At 38.6% G+C, this 20770-nt stretch overlaps 2 protein-coding genes across 2 annotated transcripts in view; one reads left to right on the top strand and one right to left on the bottom strand.

Moving 5' to 3' along the window:
* LOC148736903 (uncharacterized) overlaps positions 1 to 20770 on the bottom strand; it is a 334451-nt gene that overhangs the window by 30218 nt on the left and 283463 nt on the right. The window lies entirely within an intron of this gene.
* The window catches only part of LOC148736907 (polycystin-1-like protein 2), a 20264-nt gene continuing 15225 nt past the window's right edge, over positions 15732 to 20770 (top strand). Inside the window, exons 1-3 of the mRNA XM_088747700.1 lie at positions 15732 to 15795; positions 16688 to 17065; positions 18260 to 18643. Coding sequence (XP_088603826.1) covers positions 15732 to 15795; positions 16688 to 17065; positions 18260 to 18643 — 826 coding nt within the window. The remainder of the gene's footprint in view (positions 15796 to 16687; positions 17066 to 18259; positions 18644 to 20770) is intronic.

Genomic DNA, 20770 nt, shown 5'->3' on the forward strand with positions numbered 1-20770 from the left:
ATTCTACTTTTTTCTACGTGCTCCACTGAACATGCAAATCACAGTTCTCTATCGTTTAATCGATCCATAAATACGATGCTGAGCCGAAATAGCTCATTTGCATTGACAAATTACAGTTTTCATTACCATTCAATTCAGTTCTTCGGAGATGTTTCATAATCAGTGAAAAACGAGTAAAACAACAACAATGCTGCCATTTGTAAAGCATACCTGTATATTTTTCTGCAGAAAATATCCAATATTGCTCCGATCGAGAAGCAAACATTCTTGAACTCACGAGTAACTGTCTAATTCATAGCGGAGCTTGCGGCGCGTGCAACAAAGATCTATTCTTAAAACAAACAAAAAAAAGAACAGAATGGTGGTAGCACATCAAGCCGAGCATATGATCGTATTCAATGGGAAAGATGCAAAAGCCATCATGAAACAGTATAGCACTGAGGAAGCTTTGCGATGTTATGTTATATTTTCAGTCTGTCATTAGGTTTGGAATCTTATTATAATTTAGCGTGTTGACCGACTCCGTTACGCCCCCACCTTCCCCTCCCTTCGTGCTTATCCTGATTCCCATGCCGACGAAGTTATTTGCATATGATATAGGCGTCAACAAATACAACAATCTATATTTTCCATTTAAAAGATGGGGCATTTGCAATAACTTTCGATAGGAAACATATTAAATCGCAAAAGACATCTACCTTTAAACATGATTCCTTGAAACTATTTTCATTAACCGCGTAATCTATCAACCTTTTACTATCTGCGCTATTACAAAACGTGAGCGAATAAAGCTGTTTCAGTATCTTGAATGTTTTGTATTAATGAAGCGAACCATTGCTTCACACCTGGTGGAAATAGCTTCCAGCCTCATTGGTCCGTTTATAAAGAGAACAAAATAATTGTGACTTATCTCAGTAAGAAGCGATCAAGTATTATTTTGTCCATGTGTACACACTATCTCCTTTAAAACGTTAGAAAATCTGTTGCGCTTGGGTTTTTAACAAGTGGGCTTCAATCCGGTAAAATGTTTACAGCACTGTCAATACCTTGTGCGCTAAGTACAAACTCTACTTTATCTAGTACTTATGCTCTAGAAATGTATGGGAAGTAGTGAATAGTTAGATAAAGATATCTCGGTATTGGAACATCCTGTAATCCCAAGCGAAATCCAACAGGAAAGAATATAGTATTGGGGACTTTTATTAAGCTCTCTCGACAAAACACTTATTTTTAATGTCTGTTGAATATATAAGTTGAAACAAAGGAAGAGAGGTGTTTAAGCTTGTTTTGTAAAGACGTAATATGATTTGGAAACAATTAACCACAATGACAAAATTATGCGGTTATGAAACCGAACTGCACGATGTAATACATAGTTATTGTGTCATAAGTGGCGTTCGGTGCAACACCTCTCACCTTCTGAAGTTGTTGTGACGAGATGTCAGCCGAGAAGCACACATTGTAAGATCTACTTCGCACAAAAACGAATTAAGTTCATCGTTTAAAACTTATGACAACCTTGCACGAAAAGGGAAGGGTGTTCATCCAAGCTCATCTTTTAAACAAGCTCTACAGAAAACAATGATTGCGATAGACAAATGGCAAGTTTGGACAATATATTTTCACGATTAGTTTATGCCGGTAGCGACAGTCATTGTGTCGGATTTATTTTTTTATTTCCATCAGTTTAGATTAAGTCCCTGCCTCCTCGACTTTTCATCGACTTGCGTTGTAAAGCATTTTTCTCTTAATGGAAGCCAATGAGTTTTACCCCAAGTGCAGTATTCATGTTTTCCATCCATCCCATGACAGAACTATGGCATCACTCATCGATTTAATTTTTTTTTCAATGACTTCGCAACGTATAGTTTCAAAATCATAAATTTAGATAAAGCACAGATCAATTCAGTTTAACGTTTCCTCGCCGTTTCATTTATCGATAAAACTTTGGGGTGAAACCGGCTAAGTTGCATTTAAATATTTACCTTACTAATTCAAAATTTTCATTTTGAATTTTTTATTTTGTGTAGATGTTGCATTGATAAAGACAGGCACTGATCCTAACTGGCGCAAAATATTCCTGTTAATCATGTCTCTACAATGCCATTTAAACCACCTGACGTCAAGGGAACGCGCAAAATTTGACAGAGTAGTACACTGAAGAACAGGCAAAAATTCTGTTGGAAAGCGGAACAACAAAGTAGTTGCACGGAACGATCCATATTATGGCTTTTTTCGTTTTTTAAAAAACAACTTTCTAAGAACATTAAACTTTTGTTTTGCTGACCATAAAGAATGCTTTACTCCTGTGCATCTTCTCATGTTTTCACTCAGATATTCCGCGGTTAGCATGTGCGAGCGCGTTCTTGGTTGTCAGAACCACGTTTTCTTCGCCAGGTTCTCGGGCTGAACCGCATAGTGGTATCTGAGACTGCCTCTTGTAAATGTTGCGCTCAGAGAGGAAGTTTGAATCAAAATTCTTCGTTGGAGAAGCATCGGGGAAAGAAGCATGTAGCCATATTCTGACATAAACAATCAAGGCGTAAGGATTTTTTTCAAATATATTTATTAAATAACTATTCTGTATCGTAATATTAACGCAAAATTAGTCTGCAGTAAGTACATTTACAATGTTAGGAGTTTGTACGAGCAATTTTTATAATGAATGCTGTCAGCGACAGATCAACTCGTGACAGGTTTATCTTTACGTTGTCTTTTTAACTTGCCTTTGGCGTCATTGAGTTTTCATTTTAATGAGATGTAAAATATTTCTTTCAATAGGACACTCGTATCCTGTAGAAATGAATGAATTACACCAAAGACGGAATAAAGAAAGAAAAAAAAAATGATATAGTACTTATGTTTTTAATAGATCCTATGACAATAGTATGACATCAGTCGTCGATTTTAATTGTTCCATTTCTAGATGAATTCGCTCTGTAAAGTGAATAGTTTCCGAATGGAAAAATCTTAAGATTTATATTTATAATAAATCATTTCATCTCAATAGTTCTTAATCGTTTAATTGTTCCATAAATACAATATCGAGGCGAAATACCTCAGTTGCAACTACAAGTTTCAGTTTTCGCTACCATTCAGTTCAATTCTTCGGATAGGTTGTATAATCAGTGAAAATCAACTAAAATGAGAGCAATGTTCCCACTTGTAAAGTATACCTGTATATTTATTTGCAGAAAAAAATTAAACTTTCAAAAATACAATATTGAGGCGAAGTAGCTCAGTTGCATTCACAAATGACAGTTTTCAGTACCATCCAATTCAATTATTCGGAGATGTTGCATAATGAGTGAAAAACAACTAAAACAACAACTGCAACTACATAGATTAAACGAACCAACGTAGCTAAGTCTGGTAGTTCTTTACTGACTTCAACTGAAGACGTAAAGCCAAAACAAACGCAAAAATTACACTTAAGGCTCGATGCAAACATCTGTCGAGCGACGCTGCACAAAAACACATAAAATAAATTGGAAATAAACCTCAAAACAAAAACTTATCGAATTTAAGACATAAAGCACATACACTGTTACCTTGTCCAACCTTAAGGATCGCGATAGCAAGACAAAGAAAGCACGCTAAAGGAGCTTGAATCTACCGAAACTTGTGTCGAACTTACGACTACTCTAGTTCAAAAACGCATTGGTCACGTGACTAAAAGACGCGAAAAGTAACCGCGCGAGGACTGGACTGGCTACAATCACAACAACAGTTTTTCCATTTGTAAAGCATACCTGTATATTTGTCTGCAGAAAATATCCAACCTTGGTCCTATCGAGAAGCAAACATTTCTACCTCACGAGTAATTGTCTACTTCTAATTCTAACTGTTCATCGCGCGACCATATGACATTATTCAATGGGAAAAATGTATAATCCGTCAAATAACAGTATAGCACTGAGGAGGTTTTACGATGTTATGTTATATTTTCAGTCTGTCATAAGTTTTGGAATTTTCTTATAATTTAGCGCATTGACCGACTCCTCTACGCCCCCTCCCTCCCCTCCCTTCACGCTTATCCTGGTTCCCACGCCAACGAAGTTATTAGCATACGATGTAAACGTTAAAAACTGCAACCGCAGTCTCATTTCTTTGATGGATGGATGGTATTGTTTTTCTTTTTTTTTTTCATATAACAATTAGGACACTTGCAATAGCTTTCGATAGGGAAAATACTAATTCGTAGAGTACATCTACCTTTAAACATGATTCCTAAACCATTTTCAATAGCCGCGTATTTTATCAACCTTTTAATATCCGCATTATTACAAAATGTAAACGAATTAAAGCTATTTCAGTATCTTCAATAACTTGTTTTAATGAAGCCAATCATTGCTCCACACCTGGTGAAAATAGCCTGTAGCCTCATTAGTCCGTTTATAAAGAAAAGAAAATAATTGTGACTTATGTCAGTAAGAAGCGATCGATTATTGTTTTATCCATTACACACTATCTCTTTTAAAACGTTAGACAATCTGCTGCACTTGGGTTGTTATCAAGTCAAGAAGTATATAACATAATCATATCGGCCTCTACTAGAAGCAACTTCTGCATATCATCAGCTTGATGAACTGGGCGATAAGTGGGCTTCAATCCAGTAAAATGTTCACAGCACTGTCAATACATTGTGCCCTGAGTAAGTACAAACTCCACTTTATCGAGTGGTTATGCTCTAGAACTATAAGGGAGGTAGTGAACGGTTAGGTAAAGATATCTCGGTCTTGGAACATCCGGTAGCCCCAAGCGAAATCCAACTGGAAAAAAGATTTTATCGGCGGCTTTTATTCGGCTCTCTCGACAAAACAAATTAAACTTTGTCGATGTCTGTTCTTGACTTTTGTTATACTTGAAAAGAATACAGGTAATGGAGATAAATATACAAATAAAAGCAAAGGAAGAGATGTGTTTAAGCTTGTTTCGGAATGTAGTTTTAGTTTTGTTAAGACGCAAAATCATTTGGAAACAGTTAACCCCTAAAGATTTTTGCACGTTTAAAACAAACTTCTGCTTTTTTTATTCCGATCACGTCCAAATAAACGGTTACAACAACAGAGAGAGAAAACAGAATACAGTGTTATATACATGCTAATTCCTAAAAAAGAAAGTTTGAATAACAAAAGGAAAAGACACACCTGGACCAATCATAAATCAAATTAACTATTCCTGTGAGATATTTCAAATTTGAAATAACAACGGCAAACATAATATCCATAATAACAACACTCCCACTTTTGACGTTGCTTATTTGACAGTCTTCATGCCTAGCTTAGTAACAAGTTTCTCAAAGCGATGCTTAGGCAAAGGTTTCGTAAGGATGTCAGCAACCATCTCGTCCGTGCCAATGTATTTTAAGGTGATCGCTCTGTCTTGTACTCTTTCGCGAACGAAGTGGTAACGTATATCGATGTGTTTTGTCCTGGCATGGCCCACGGGATTTTTAGCCATCGAAATAGCCCCTTGGTTGTCTTCATATATTTCAGTTGGTCCCTCTGGGGGTTCTCCTATGTTTGCCAATAACCTTCGAAGCCAGATTGCTTCCTGAGTGGCCGTACTGAGTGCTACATACTCTGCTTCTGTTGTCGACAATGCGACGGTAGCCTACTTTTTGCTTAGCCAACTTACTGCCCCACACGCCAGTGAGAACACGTTTCCTGAGGTAGAATGACGGTCATCCATATCACCCGCCCAATCTGCATCTGAATAACCAATCAAATTTCCATCAGCACATTTCTTGTAACTCAATTCAAGATATGCAGTTGCTTTCAGATATCTGAGGACTCGCTTTGTTGCTGTTAAATGATTTTGTGTCGGATTGGCACAGAACTTCGACACAACTCCCACTGCTTGGGCGATGTCTGGACGAGTTGCGATTGCAGCATAAAGTAGACTTCCTACAATCGATTGATACGAGGTCACATCAACTGGTCTGCTAAAACCATCTTCCTTTTGCAGCTTGACGTTCAAATCAGCAGGTGTAGACACCGGTTTTGCTTCTGTTTGCCCAAACTTCTCGAGCATCTTTTCGACATAGTGTCCTTGATGAAGGAAGACTTGCTTATTTTTCACATCTTGAACGATACAGACCCCGACATAGTAATGCAGCTCTCCCATATCTTTCATCTTAAACTGCAGCTTTAGACTGTCCTTGACACTTCTCATCTCCGTGATGTTTCTTGCTAGAATCATCAGATCGTCAACGTGGACCCCAATAATAGTCAGTGCATCCTTTCTGATAAATACGCAGGGATCTGCAGAGGCTTGAATAAAACCAATCTTTTCAATGCACTCCCGAATAACTTTGTTCCAAAAACGGGAAGACTGCTTTAAACCATACAGCGATTTCTCTAGCTTGCATACCAGATGCTCCTCCCCAGGTTTCACTTATCCTTCCGGCTGCTGCATGTAAATTTCTTCATCAAGTTTACCGTTGAGAAAGGCTGTTTCTATGTCCATCTGGTGAATCAGCAAATCATTCTGAGCTGCAAATGCTAGCAGACAACGTATTGAAGAGAAACGAACAACAGGCGAAAAAGTTTCATCATAGTCAATACCATATTTCTGGGTGCAGCCCTTGGCCACTAGGCGTGCTTTGAATCGTTCCACTGTACCGTCACATGAGTGTTTCAGTTTAAACACCCATTTGCACCCAACAGCTTTCCGACCTGGAGGTACCTCAACCAACCTCCATGTCTTGTTTTCAATCAGCAAATTGTATTCTGAATCCGTCGCGACTTTCCACTCTGCAGCGTGATCACCTGATCTTGCTTCTTGTATAGATGTAGGTTCATCAATCCCAGAAAGATGATAGGCGACATGGTGTACGCTGTGAGTTGCCGTGTCTGCGTATTCGTCATAACCATATCTGACTGATGCTTTTCGTGTTGTTACTGACAGTCGAAGTTCCCCTGGAGAGTCATCTTTTAAATTCTTCATTTCTTGCAGTCAATGGTTTGAACCCGGGGGTAACATGTGAAGGTGTAGTCTGATCGTCCTGGTGAGTGAGTCCTGAGAAAGACTGTTGTCGGTGGTAGTGACTGACGTTTCGACAACCTGTGCGGAAGTCATCATCAGAGTCAAGTGAATGATTGTTGTCAGTAGAATGTTCTTATTCCAGTTCGTGTGAAATGATCGGTTGGTTTTGCCGTGATGTTATTGGCTGTAAGACTCAAGTGACGTAAGTCGGTCGTGATTGGTCTGTTTCGATCTGTCGGTAAAGTTAGGTCGTTCTTTTTCGGTCGTCTGTGATGTTTATGTCGTGAATGAGTCGTTTGTATGGAGCGGGTAGTTGTTGACATCTGTTTAGGGGAGTCTGTTCTAAGTTAGTAAACCAGCTTTCCAGAGTCAGTCGTTGAAAATAGTCAGTGCTGTAGGTTAGGCATTGCGCAGAGTCCCAGTCAATGTTGTGGTTGGTAAGTCGATGGTGTTTAGCAATGTGATTGCTGACATCACCTTTCCTCGTCTCCCGTCTGTGTTCAGTCAGTCTTGTTGAATTGAATTGAATTGAATCTTTATTAAGTCATAAGATAAATAATCACATATCCTATGTTACAACATTAAAAGAAGGTATATATATAAATTACAGGTTTCTGCATGTCTCAGCGATGTAGGAGACTTGGCAGTCGGAATAATTGATCTTATAAATCGTTTCCTGTCTGTTCCTCGGTTCGTCTTTGTCTTTAACGTTGGTTAGTAACAGACGTAGTGTGGTGATGGGTTTGTGGGCGACGCGGATATTGAAGGGTAGTAAGATGCACGAGATGTTTTCAGACATGCCTTTTATGTACGGTATGGTTGCTGTAGTCGTAGGGGTTGCGGTGTCGTTTGTTTCGGTAGTGGTAGTGGGTCGGTGAGTGTTTCGTCAGATGAAGTCTTTGTTGTAGTTGTTCTTCGTAAAAACACGGTGAAGGTATTTGTTCTCGTCGGATAAGCTGTCTGTCGAGTCGCATACTAGTTGTGCGCGTCGTGTTAGAGTTCTGATAGTTGTAGCTTTTTGTGATGTAGGGTTGTAGGATGACTCGTCTAGTAATCTGTCGGTGTGTGTCGGTTTCCTGTTAACTGTCGTTCGTAATGAGTTGTCGTTGTGGCTTACCAGGCAGTCTAGGAAAGGAAGTTTGCCATTTTCTTCGACTTCTCTGGTAATTAAACTGTATGTCAGTGTTTTGTTCATTAAGGTAGCGGTGGAATACGTCAATTTCGTCGTGTCGAACGGCGGTGAAGGTGTCGTCAACGTAACGTAACCAAAGCGGTATCGTTTGTCGGCAAGTCGAGGAACGCGCCCTTTCGACTTAACGGGAGCAAGTGTTCCGATTGCTCCCGTTAAGTTTGTCGATCGAGAACTTTTCCTCCATGTTTCATTTACGTACTCCTGGGCCCATAACCTAAACATTTTTGCACGTTTAAAACAAACTTCTGCTTCTTTTATTCCGATCACGTCCAAATAAACGGTTACAACAACAGAGAAAGAAAACAAAATACACTATTATATATATGCTAATTCCTAAAAAAGAAAGTTTGAATAACAAAAGGAAAAGACACACCTGGACCAATCATAGATCAAATTAACTATTCCTGTGAAATATTTCAAATTTAAAATAACAACGGCAAACCTAATATGCATAATAACAACAACCCCAATGAATAAATTACGCGGTTATGAAGTTGAAATGCATGATATAACTCGTTGGGTAGGGTCCCAGATCACAACAGCCTAGTTAGCTACCTTTTGAAGTTGCTGTGACAAGTTGTCAGCCAACAAGTACACATTGTAAGATCTTCTTCAGACAAAAACGAATCAATTTCATCGTTTAAAACTTATTTAAACGTTTTACAAGCGGAATGAACAATCTTGCACGAGCTCATTTTATAAACATGCTTTATAGAAAACAATGATTGTGATAAACAAAAGGCAAGTTTGGACATAGTATTTTCACAATTGATGCCGTCAGCGACAATCAACTTGTGACGTGCTTATCTTTTATTTCCCTCTAAATTAAGTTTCTGCCTCGTGGACTTTTCATCGACTTGAGTTGTTGAATGTTTTTCTATAAACGGACGCCAAAGCATTTATTAGAATTTCCTCGTCCCTAATTCATCGATGAATTTTTGGGGTTAAACCGGCTAAGTTGCAATTAAACATTTACCTTGCTAATTCACAATGTTCATTTTCATTCGATTCCCTTTTCTATTTTAGATGTTGCATTGATAAAAAACAAGTAATAATCTCAACTGGCGCAAAATATGCCTGTTGATTATGCCCTACTATGCCATTTACATTACATAGGGTCAAGGGAACGCGCGAAATTTGAAACAGTAGTACAGTGAAGAACAAGGCAAAAATTTGGTCGGATACTGGAGCAACAAGTCGGATAATGTTTGGCCTCTTCCAACGAAATTTCTTTAGATAAGCAATAACTGTGAGAATCATTTCAAGATAACTTTTGAGCTTTAAGGAAAGTAAAATCAAAGGAAAGAGATAGATACAGATGGAAGCTGTTCTGCTCATTGTTCTTCAATCATACTTTTTGCAGTACGCAGCCGTTATCAACATCTTCGGTCAAAAGCGTTTTCTGCGTTTGCTTTCAGTGCTTGACTCTATGAACAAGAGAGATTGCCTCTTTTGACTTGTTTCTTGTTTTTTAACCAGATACCTTGAATAGACATTAAAGCCAAGACTCTCATCGCTTTCGTCGTGAAATCTTAAAACGAGAACCGGTAAATTGAACCACATTATGTTTTGCACGTAGACCGATCCCGCATAGGCGAAGATACATCTAAAAAATTAATGGTTCAATTCTTTGTATTTTTTTTTCCGTGTCGAACCAAGCATTAACTAGTGTGGCCATAATGTCCGATAAAAAAAAGTTTTAAAAATACTGAAACACACTTTTTTCTTGCGGTAAAAATCATGGTGGTTGAATATTAGTCAAGTTAAAATCTCTATATTTCAGTTGCATGTGCTGATCTTTGCTATTTGTCTCCGTCTAAAACTAGTCATTAAATGAAGAAAAATAAATGAAGAGAAAAGTCCCTATACTTGAGACACGCCTCCCCTCCCTCTCCTCCCGCAAGCTTATCGCAGTTCCCATAACGTTGAGTAACCGGAGGACTCCTACCTCCCCTGGTATCTACATGTATTCCAGATGGATCCCGCTGGTGACGTTATTTTTACCAATTACAACCGGCGCGCTGCTTTATTTCTTATATGATGGATGGTGCAAAATTATTTCCGTCCGTACAGGGAGGCTACTAAATATAGTTTCCGCTAAGAAATATTATAATTCATAAAAGACAATCCCCCATAAACGTAATTCCTGAACTAGCTTGTCATTAAAAATGTATTTAATCCACCTATTATCCTACACGGCATAACGAAATATTAACTCACAGAGCGATTTTAAAATCGTGATTGGTTTTATGAGGTGTACATTGCTCCTCAGATGGTAGAAATAGCCTATAGCCTTATCGCAGCCTTCTTTATGGAGGGAAAAATTGTGGTTACCTATAGCTATGCCAGTAACAAGCGATCCTGTATGATGTCCGTTATACATTACCTCCTTAGAAAAAAGTTTGTGATACGTTGAAAATCTGTTGAATGTGCCTTGTTACCTCTACAAGAGCCAACATAACTGATACCGACATCTACCAGTGGAAACTGTTGCATATCGTAAGCTTGATGAATCGAGAGAAGAGCGGGCATCAATCCGGTAAAATTTTCACAGCCCTGTCAATACACTGTACACTGAGTAAGTACAATCTACACAACATTTGTTGGTTATGTCAAAGAAATTATAAGCAAGTAGCGGATGGTTAGATGTGGGTATTTTGGCTTGGGAACATCCTGTAGCCCCCAGTCCTAACAAACAGAAAAAACAAAACGAGGTGTTTGTTGGTGGCTTTTATAAAACTCTGTTTCTCTCAGAAAGAGAATAGATCAAACTTTGTTAATGTCTGTTCTTGAATTTTATTACACTTAAAAATAATAACGATAAAATAAAAAGATAAACAAAAGCAAAGGAAGAGATATGTTCAAGGTGGTTTTTTTATGTGTCATTTTCAGTTGTGTTGAGAAGGAAAATGATTTCGAAACAGTTAACAATAATAACACAATTATGTGGCTCTAAAATTGAAATGGTTGTTTTAATTCATGTTTGCTGTGTCTTTAACTGAAGTTCAGTGCAACACATAGGTTTAATTGTTGAGACGCATAATGAGTTGAAAAAGATTAACCAAAATGACCTAATTATGCAGTTTTAAATTTGAAATGGACGATATAATTCATAGTTGTTATGTTTTGACGTGATATGCAACACCTTTCAGAAGTAATACGTAGGATCTCAGAAACATAGTGGATTCGTTACGATCTTTCTAAAAGTTATATTGTGACAGATATCAGCCGAGAAATACGTATCTGACCTCTCTCGTGGTAAAACAAAGTTCGTCCTTTCGAAATAAGTCAGACACTTCTCCTGTGGAATAAAATAATCTTGTGCAAAACGAAGAGAGAATTTCATTCGACCTCCCCTCATCATCTTGTTGCATAGAAATCAGGACGCGAGTTTCTATGAGGAATTTTTACGATGAAGGCCATCAGCGACCGATCATCTCACGACTGGTTTATCTTTACGTTATCTTTTTAATTCGGCCTCTGCCTCCTTGAGTTTTCATTTTATTAATCATGTAAAATGTTTTCCTTCAAAAGGACACCCGTATCCTGCAGAAATGAATGAATTCCACCCAAATACTGATTGAAGAAAATAAAAGAGAATAAATAAATATACATGCATTCCTCCAAGCAATGCAATTTTTTAAATTGCGTTCTCGTTTTTCCAAATTTAAACGAGTTTTCCAATTTATTTTTTTTCGAGAAGCAAACATTTTTTAACTCACGAGTACTGAATTGTCTAATTCATAGCGGAGCTTGCGGAGCGTGCAACGAAGATCTATTCTTAAAACAAAACAAAACAAAACAAAAAATTGGTCGTTGCACATCAAGCCGAGCATATGATGGTATTCAATGAGAAAGATGTAAAATCCATCATGAAACAGTATGGCACTGAGGAAGTTTAATTTTACGATGTTATGTCATATTTTCAGTCTGTCATTAGATTTGGAATCTTATTCTAATTTAGCGTGTTGACCGACTCCTCTACGCCCACACCCTCCCCTCCCTTCGTGCTTATCCTGATTCCCATGCCGAAGAAGTTATTTGCATACGATGTAGACGTCAACAACTACAGCCTGCTATCTTTTTCCGTTTAAAAGATGGGACATTTGCAATATTTTTCGATAGGAAAAATATTAAATCGCAAAAGACATCTACCTTTAAACATGATTCCTTGGTACTATTTTCATTAACCGCGTAATCTATCAACTTTTTACGATCTGCGCTATTACAAAGCTATTTTAGTATCTTTAATTCTTTGTTTTTATAAAGCGAATCATTGCTCCACATCTGGTTGAAATAGCCTCTAGCCTCATTTGTCCGTTTATAAAGAGAAGAAAATAATTGTGACTTATGTCAGTAAGAAGCGATCGAGTATTGTTTTGTCCATTACACGCTATCTCTGTTAAAACGTTAGAAAATCTGTCGCGCTTGAGTTGTTATCAAGTGGGATTCAATCCGGTAAAATGTTTACAGCACTGTCGATACGTTGTGCGCCGAGTAAGTTCAAACTCTACTTTATCCAGAGGTTATGGTCTGGAAATGTATGGGAAGTAGTGGATTGTTAGACAAAGATATCTCGGTATTGGAACATCCTGTAACCCCAAACGAAATCCAACCGGAGAGAAGATATCATCGGCGGCTTTTATTAGGCTCTCTCAGCGAAACCAATTTTTTAACGTCTGTTCTTGACTATTATTATACTTGAAAAGAATATAGGTAATAACGATAAATATATAAATTAAAACAAAGGAAGAGAGGTGTTTAAGCTTGTTTCGGAATATAGTTGTTAGTTTTGTAATGACGTAAAATGATTTGGAAACAATTAACCACAATGACAAAATTACGCGGTTATGAAATCGAAATTCACGATATAATTCATGGTTATTGTGTCATAAATGACGTTCGGTGAAATACCATTTAGAAATAACATGTAGGCTCTCAGAACACAATAGCCTGGCTAGCTACCTTCTGAAGTTGCTGTGACGAGATGTCAGCCGACAAGCACACATTGGAAGATCTACTGCGCACAAAAACGGATTAAGTTCATCGTTTAGAACTTATGACAATCTTGCACGAAAAGGGAAGGGTGTTCACCCGTGCTCATTCTATAAACAGGCTTTATAGAAAACAATGATTGCGATAGAAAGATGGCAAGTTTGGACAAGAAATTTCCAAAATTAGTTAATGGCGGTAGCGACAGTCAATTGTGTTGGCCTGATTTTTTTTATTTCCATCAGTTTAGATTAAGTTCCTGCTTCCTCGACTATTCATGGACTTGAGTTGTAAACCGTTTTTCTCCAAACGGAAGCCAGAGGTCTTTAGAACTTAATGAATTTTACCCCGAGTGCAGAATGCATGTTTTCCATCGATCTCGTAGCAGAAATATGGCATCACTCATCGATTTCGATATTCTTTTTTCAATGAATTCGCTACGTTTAGCTTCAAAATTATAAACTTAGGTAAAGTACAGATCAATTCAGTTTAACGTTTCCTCTTCGTTTAATTTATCGATAAAATTCTGGGGTGAAACCTGCTAAGTTGCATTTAAAAATTGACCTTACTAATTCACAATTTTCATTTCCTTTCGAGTCACTTATTTTTTGTAGATCTTGTCTTGATAAAAACAGGCAATGATTCCAACTGGCGCAAAATATTCCTGTTAACCATGCCTCTCCTATGCTATTTAAACCACCTAACGTCAAGGGAACGTTCAAAATTTGACAACGTCGAACACTGAAGAACAGGGAAAAAATGCGGTCGGAAAGCGGAACAACAAAGTGGTTACACAGAACGATCCATAGTTTGACTTTCTTGGTTTTTTCAGAAACAAGTTTCTGAGAACATCATCCTTTTTTTTCCGTTGATCATAAAGTACGCTTTAAAATGACTGAGTGGTCCTCAAATTTCAGCAACAACTAAGGATACATCGATAAAATAAAGTTAAAAGGCACTAGCATTTGCTTTGCTGCCAGGATGCGACGTCGCTGCTCAAAAGGAATCAGCGCCCATCCTGGTTATTTCGAGGCATAATTCCTGACTGAGTCTAAGCCAGATGATGTTTTGCCATCTTTCACCGAATTTTCTTGAGATAGGGAATATCTGTGAAAATCATTTCAAAATACGTTTTGATCTATAAGGAAAACAAAATCAAAGGAAAGGGATAGATACAGATGAAGCTGTTCTGCTTATCATTCTTCAAATAATACTTTTTGAAGCATAGAACCGCTTTAACAATTTTAGGTCAAAAACGTTTTCTGTGTTTGTTGGCTGTACTTGACTCTATGAACGAGAGAGATTGCCTCTTTCGATTTCTTTCTTTTTTCTTTTTGTTAACCAAATACCTTGAATAAACGTTTGAATGCCGGCAACTTAGATCCTTAAACAGCTCTGAAGAAACGATCTCCAATGCTCTCCAAAGGTACAGGTGTTTTCTGCATTTTAAGCTATGGTGTTTGAGACTGATGGCAACGAAAAGTCCTATTGTCCTATTGACCTATTGCGTTTCATAGCGTTACTACTGTAAGGACGTTCCCTATATTTCATATGCAGTATGTACTCCTGATCAATCAGGTTTTAAATCTACTTTCCTAAGAAAATGAAAATTAACTAATCGCGAGTATTGTATGGTAAGTCTACTATCTTGATTACTGAATGAAGGACAGTTGAACTAGACTATGATAGGAGTCACTTGATCAATAGATAAGTCTACCTTGCGTGAGGCGACACGCCGGTAAGCTGTAAAGCAAAAGGCGGTCGACCGTTAGGTGGTGTTGATACGCCTGTGCGACTCCTGCCATTCGCTGTCGCATAAAGTTTACCTCTTATTAGGATATCTTAGAACGACTGTCCTCTGCGATGTGATAATAAGGGCAAGTTTTCAAATATCATTTCCCCATCTGCAATTTTGGCAAAGCCGGATGAGATTGTTTCTTTGCGCGCACTGTTTTCTTTGTCTTTTTTATATATAATTTGTCTCCCGCATAAATAACTTCAGAGATACGTTTCTCAAAACCTACAACTAGGTATCCTGTATTAATTACGACCCCGCTCCCGCAAAAAAATAGAAAAAAATACCAAAATTCCATTTCTTCGGGGTATGTAGGCAATGAACTAAATAAACCCGCAATAAAGTGCTCGGACGGAATATCATTTGTAAGAAGGGTGCTCTTAAATCTTAGTTTTGGAAACACTTTACGTCTTTGACACTACTTTGAGAAATAAAGGTAAATGTAAGTCTTGAGCATGCAGTTAGGTGAATCACTGCGTGAACTACGTCACTATTAACAGAGTATACCGCAGCATTACTATCTCTTAGATACCCTGGTAAATAGTTTATGCGCTCCGAATAGCCGGTTAACATTTTTTTTCGCGAAGAACACTCGTTTTTACAATTTCTCCGTCAGCTCCCTAGGCAAGGAAATAAAAGTTATTGGCAGAGGCTAAAGATCTTGTAGCAAATAAAATGCGCTACGATGCATCAGTACCAGTCTAACTAGAAATCTAATAAAGTTTGTCATTGATTCAAACGTTATTCTTGATATAATAATCGATGAGTTTGCTCATTTTCTCTACTGCAGTTATCCTTCCATTGATGATGGAGTTTCAAGGAACAGGTGAGGCAGTGTAATTCAAATTTTATGTATCTTAAAACGAATAGGAAAAAATATTATGAGGGTTATTTATCAATACATTTTGATTATTTATAATAATCAGTCATAGATATTACGTTGGTACATCAGTCCGATTGTGGATCTAAACGTGAGTTGAAGAAACTAAACAATAACTGAACAAGAAAAAATAAAGAATAACAGCGCTTTCACTTTGATCTCCCCAATTTTTACCCTTAAAACTTAAGGTGATTCCTCAGTATTGCATTGCGCAACCCGTATTGCGCATAGAAATCACGCAATCGAGTGAAAAAGTACGCGCATTTCGAGAACGCGATATTGTTTTTAAATCAATGACCAGGAAAAAAGGTACAATGGTCCTCAGCTCTTGGACGAGCACGCTGACCTGTATTTCTTACTGCATTATTTTGGTGTACAAATTATCCCGTTTAAATTGGAGAAGTTTAAAAAAAATCGTCGACAGTAAAAGATATACAACTAAAAGTGTGCAAAAGTCCTGTTGATGTACCGTGAGCCGATGAAATGACGCGTGTGGTTAGAGCCAGTACAGGTATAAATGGGGTGTACAGGCACAAGCACGATGATCTTTCTTTTTTATTGTATTTTTTCGAAACACACGCTGGTAGTGAACATGTAGGGAAAGTTGAAAACAATTTGTTTGATAGCCTTTATTTTCATGAGGAATCACCTTAAACCTAATTCTAATTTTTGGTTTAGTAACGAGTTTCGGTGCTCATTGTTAGTTAGGCATGAATATTATTAATATAGACAGTATTTTCCGTCTCCATTTTCATCATTATCATTATTGCTGTCATCGTTACGATCTAAAAATATGTATTTTTTCTTTTATTCATTTATATATTTATGTTTCTCATAGAAAGTCTATGTACCCATTTCAAAAATTCTTCGTACATCTTTACAAAATGGGGAGGAGATCATTGGAAGAACAGTATCGTCTGCCTCAGTCATAGAGGAAACCTTGTTTCCATCGAAACCGATGAAGAATGGAAATTTATCAAGGGTGAGATTCAAAAGCTTAATAGTTGGAATACTACTGCGTGGCATATTGGTTTATTCAAGTCTTACAAGGATGGGAATTGGACATGGTTTAGTGGAGAGCCACTGAATATTTCGAAATGGCGAGATTCTGAGCGAAATGGCAACGACAGCCTAGCGGAAATATCCAAGAATGAAGGCCTCTTTAACGGTATCACTGGATATGATGAAAATGCCTTCCTCTGTGAATTTCCTCAGGGTAAGCAAACATTCCACCCATAAAGTATAATAAGTGCTAAGCCATTTCCGCTTAGCCCTGGTCCCGTTAAAAATTATTTCGATGATTAATTTTGAGAGGTAAATATATTGCTCTCACAATATCGAAAGCCTCTCCTAACTTGTGCGTTTAAGCAGTAAATAAACTGTCCAGTGCGCATTAGCGGTTTCAAATTGGAATAACTCACACTTGCATTTAATTATGCGTTCTTTTAAGCGCGTTCTAACCGGGGAAGGGAGGGGAGGTGGTTCAGGCTGCAAGTCAACTTTGTTATAAGCGATGTACAATAAGTAAAATAACAGCACGAGCTTATGTATAGTCAAAGTGCAATCATTCAAAATAGAATATCCTAGATAGAGGACGCCGTAATGAAGATATATGTATCAAATACCACTCCTGCTAAGAGCTGCTTTCCCACCGAAAAAGAGCTTCCCGTTATTTTTACCACATGTTATAACGATCATCCTTTATTTTGTTGTGCAGCAAGCCACAGCAAAGTTTTGGCGGGCAAAGCGCACAAAAGAAAAACGATCGAAAGGATACATTTCTCAACATTTGTCGAGCACACGTTTATCGAAGTATTCTTGTGTTTTTGCTTGCGCTTGTAAGAGCGAGCGATAATTATATAATTATACAATTGTATCAGAAAAAAGCGTGTGGGAAAGTGATATACCAGAAAGGTATTGTGGGTGGCTTTTAGATCCTGGTTCCCTGAACTCAGGATTTTAGGCAACTCTGAGAAAATGTCACCTTTAAGACAAAACATTACGGGTTTGCAGAACTTATCTTGTTCAAAAAAAAAATTACTTTTTATTCCTAACTACATGAAAAACAAACAAACAATAAAAAAAAACAACAACAACAGCAACACTGACCCTAATGAAAGACGAAAATGATGTAAACTTAACGAGAGCGATTTCAATTGCAACACCATGTTACTTTTGTTTTATTCCACTCGTATTCATATGCATGTGGGTATTTCTACTTTGACACTGATCAAACATACACTGCAGATGTTGAAAAATGCGGATAGAAATAGAAAATAGAGATACGTTACGTTTCTTAGCTTATTACTATTTTTTTCTTCTTTATCGTTATTGTGATGATTATCATAATTATCACTTTTTTATCCTCGACATGATAATTACTTTTGTTCTTATTTTCATTATTTTATAGAGTACCCCATTCGATCTTTTAAAAACTCTTGGTACATGTTTTCGAGGTGGGGAGGGTCTTGGGCCTGGAGCAGAGCCACCTGCCAAATATTAGGAGGAGACCTAGTTTCCATCGAAACCGTGGAAGAGTGGAATTTCATCAGTAACGAGGTGCAAAGGCGAACTATTCTTTTCGGTGAAGATAGATGGAATATTGGTTTAATAGGAAAGGCTGAGAATTGGACATGGGTGAGTGGAAGACCGCTGACGATTTGCAAATGGGGAGAAGGGGAGCCAAGTGGTGACAGCAATATGGCTTACATATCCAAGCAGTCTAGTAATGGCACATGGGGTATATTTGATGGTAACATTGGCCTTTCGTGTTATATTTGCGAGATTCCCAAAGGTAAAAAAAACTTTCTATACTAACAAATGTTATATATCAGTTATTTTTATTACCAGAAGCACTTAGGGGTAACAAAAACATTATCTTGCTAGCGTTTGTCAAACTTACCACAGAAGTTATAAACCTTCTGAAAGTCATGATCAAGTTTATATTTGCATAAGTATATTAGATTTCAGACAACTCAATGGATGTTTTCATGTTTTACATGTCCAAGGTTTACTCTTGTGAGCAAAGGAAAGGTAACAGATGGTTCAGTTGCGGTTTGAGTACCTACAATCACTCTTACGAGTAACAGCAGCTAGGAAAACTTTCATTTATCGCTTATTTTCATAATGGCTATTGGTTTCTTTCGACTAAATGAAGTAAAGTGGAGCGTCTATGAGGCGGACACCCTCGGTAGCTTCCCCAGGGTCCATTTGAAAGCGGGGAGATCGCTTACATCACCAGAAATCGGGGATATTTCGAGCCCGTTACGAAATGTCAGCGGTATATCGTATTACAGACAGTTCAATATGGCGGCGGTGGAAGTAAAGAGAAAAAGTAACTTTCTATTTTCGTAAAACTCCGCCAGAGAAAGGCCTAGTACCTTTCTATCCCAGAGAGCTAAACGAGACGTCAAAACAAGGAAAATGGTAATTTGTATCTTTCGTGTTCTTCCTTTCCTAAAATTGGGGTATTTATAAATGGCGTATTTGGCTCTTGAGCTCTTTAAAAATACGAAGAGTCTCCCGGCTCGAGGAAAGTTTGTGCGGATCGGGTTGCAAAACTCGAAACCCGCCTTAACACCTGGCGCACTAGGACCCTGTCCCTTAAAGGCAAATCTATGATCGTTAACACGCTGGGAGCTTCGGGCCTCTGGTACACTGCCACAGTGGTAAAAATGCCTGAGTGGGTTCACACCCACATCACCAAAGCTATTTGGGAGTTCCTCTGGAACAGTAAGGCCGAACTGGTCAAACGCGACACATGTCGGCTCCCCTGGCAACAGGGGAGGTTGTCCGTAGTAAATCCCATCGAAAAGGCGCGATTCCTTAAACTCCGGGGGATTTCTTCGGTGGGCGACGCGACTTACACCGCTAAATGGGTCTATTTCGCCCGATATTGGGTCGGCTTTCCGCTGAGCCACAGAATTAAACGCTGGGCGTTTCTCCGCTCCAATAACGTCCTCAAACATTTAAGGGATGACCAGCCCCCTATTTACCGCGCTGCACTGACCCTCGTTGACCGGGTGGAGGGGAATTTCGATTCTCTCTCTGACCACAGTGCTAAAACCTTTTATTCCAGGCTAACTCCCGCCTCATCCCCAGCGGCTCCTTTGTGTCACACAGTGGGAACGGAGGTTCACGTGCCAATTTAATTGGCGCCACATTTGGGAATAAATCTTTGGTGCTGGTCTGAGCACAATTTGGGAGAACAAAATTGCGTGGCGGATCGCTCACGGGGTGGTCAAGACGCCGGCTTACCTCAAGTCCTGGCGGGAGCTTGCCGTGAGCGATCAATACGTGGGCTGCGGTGAGCGCAAAACAATTGCCCATGCATTCTACTCTTATCATCTGGTGTCCCCTGTGTGGAGTTGGGTGTTACCTCCTTTTTAATGAAACTCACGCTCAACAAGCTGTGGGCCGCCCGGAACCTAGAGACTTTTGAATCCTGGAGGCCCTCAGCTAAGTCTGTAATCTCTAAAATCACTACCCGCATATGCCTCCGCATTAAAGCGTCTTTCCACCTTTCGCCAGGCGCGGCTCTGGGCTCATCGGAACGCTCTCTGCTCATTTGAGAACCGTCAACTCAAAATCAAAGTGTAAAACGCCCCTTGTTAATACTTTTTCCACTACATAACACCCCTGTGCTGGGTCTCCTGAGCTGGTGTACTGCATAGAGATCACCTTTCTCGCGTGTAAATAGAAAACAGATTTCTCCCGGTGCTGGGACCCCTCCCCTGGGGGTACTGTGCAGTACCCCCTTTACTGGGGTACTGCACAGAGGAGCTAGCCTTCCCGTAAAACAACTTGTAAATAGTAATAACACCCAGCAACTGTCAATAACCTAGCTAATTTTCCCTGTGTTGGGTCTCCTTCACTGGTGTACTGCACAGCGGGCCCTTTACCGTTAATTCACTCAATTGAG

Source organism: Stylophora pistillata, chromosome 2, assembly GCF_964205215.1.
Source record: "Stylophora pistillata chromosome 2, jaStyPist1.2, whole genome shotgun sequence".
Classification (NCBI taxonomy): Eukaryota; Metazoa; Cnidaria; class Anthozoa; order Scleractinia; family Pocilloporidae; genus Stylophora; species Stylophora pistillata.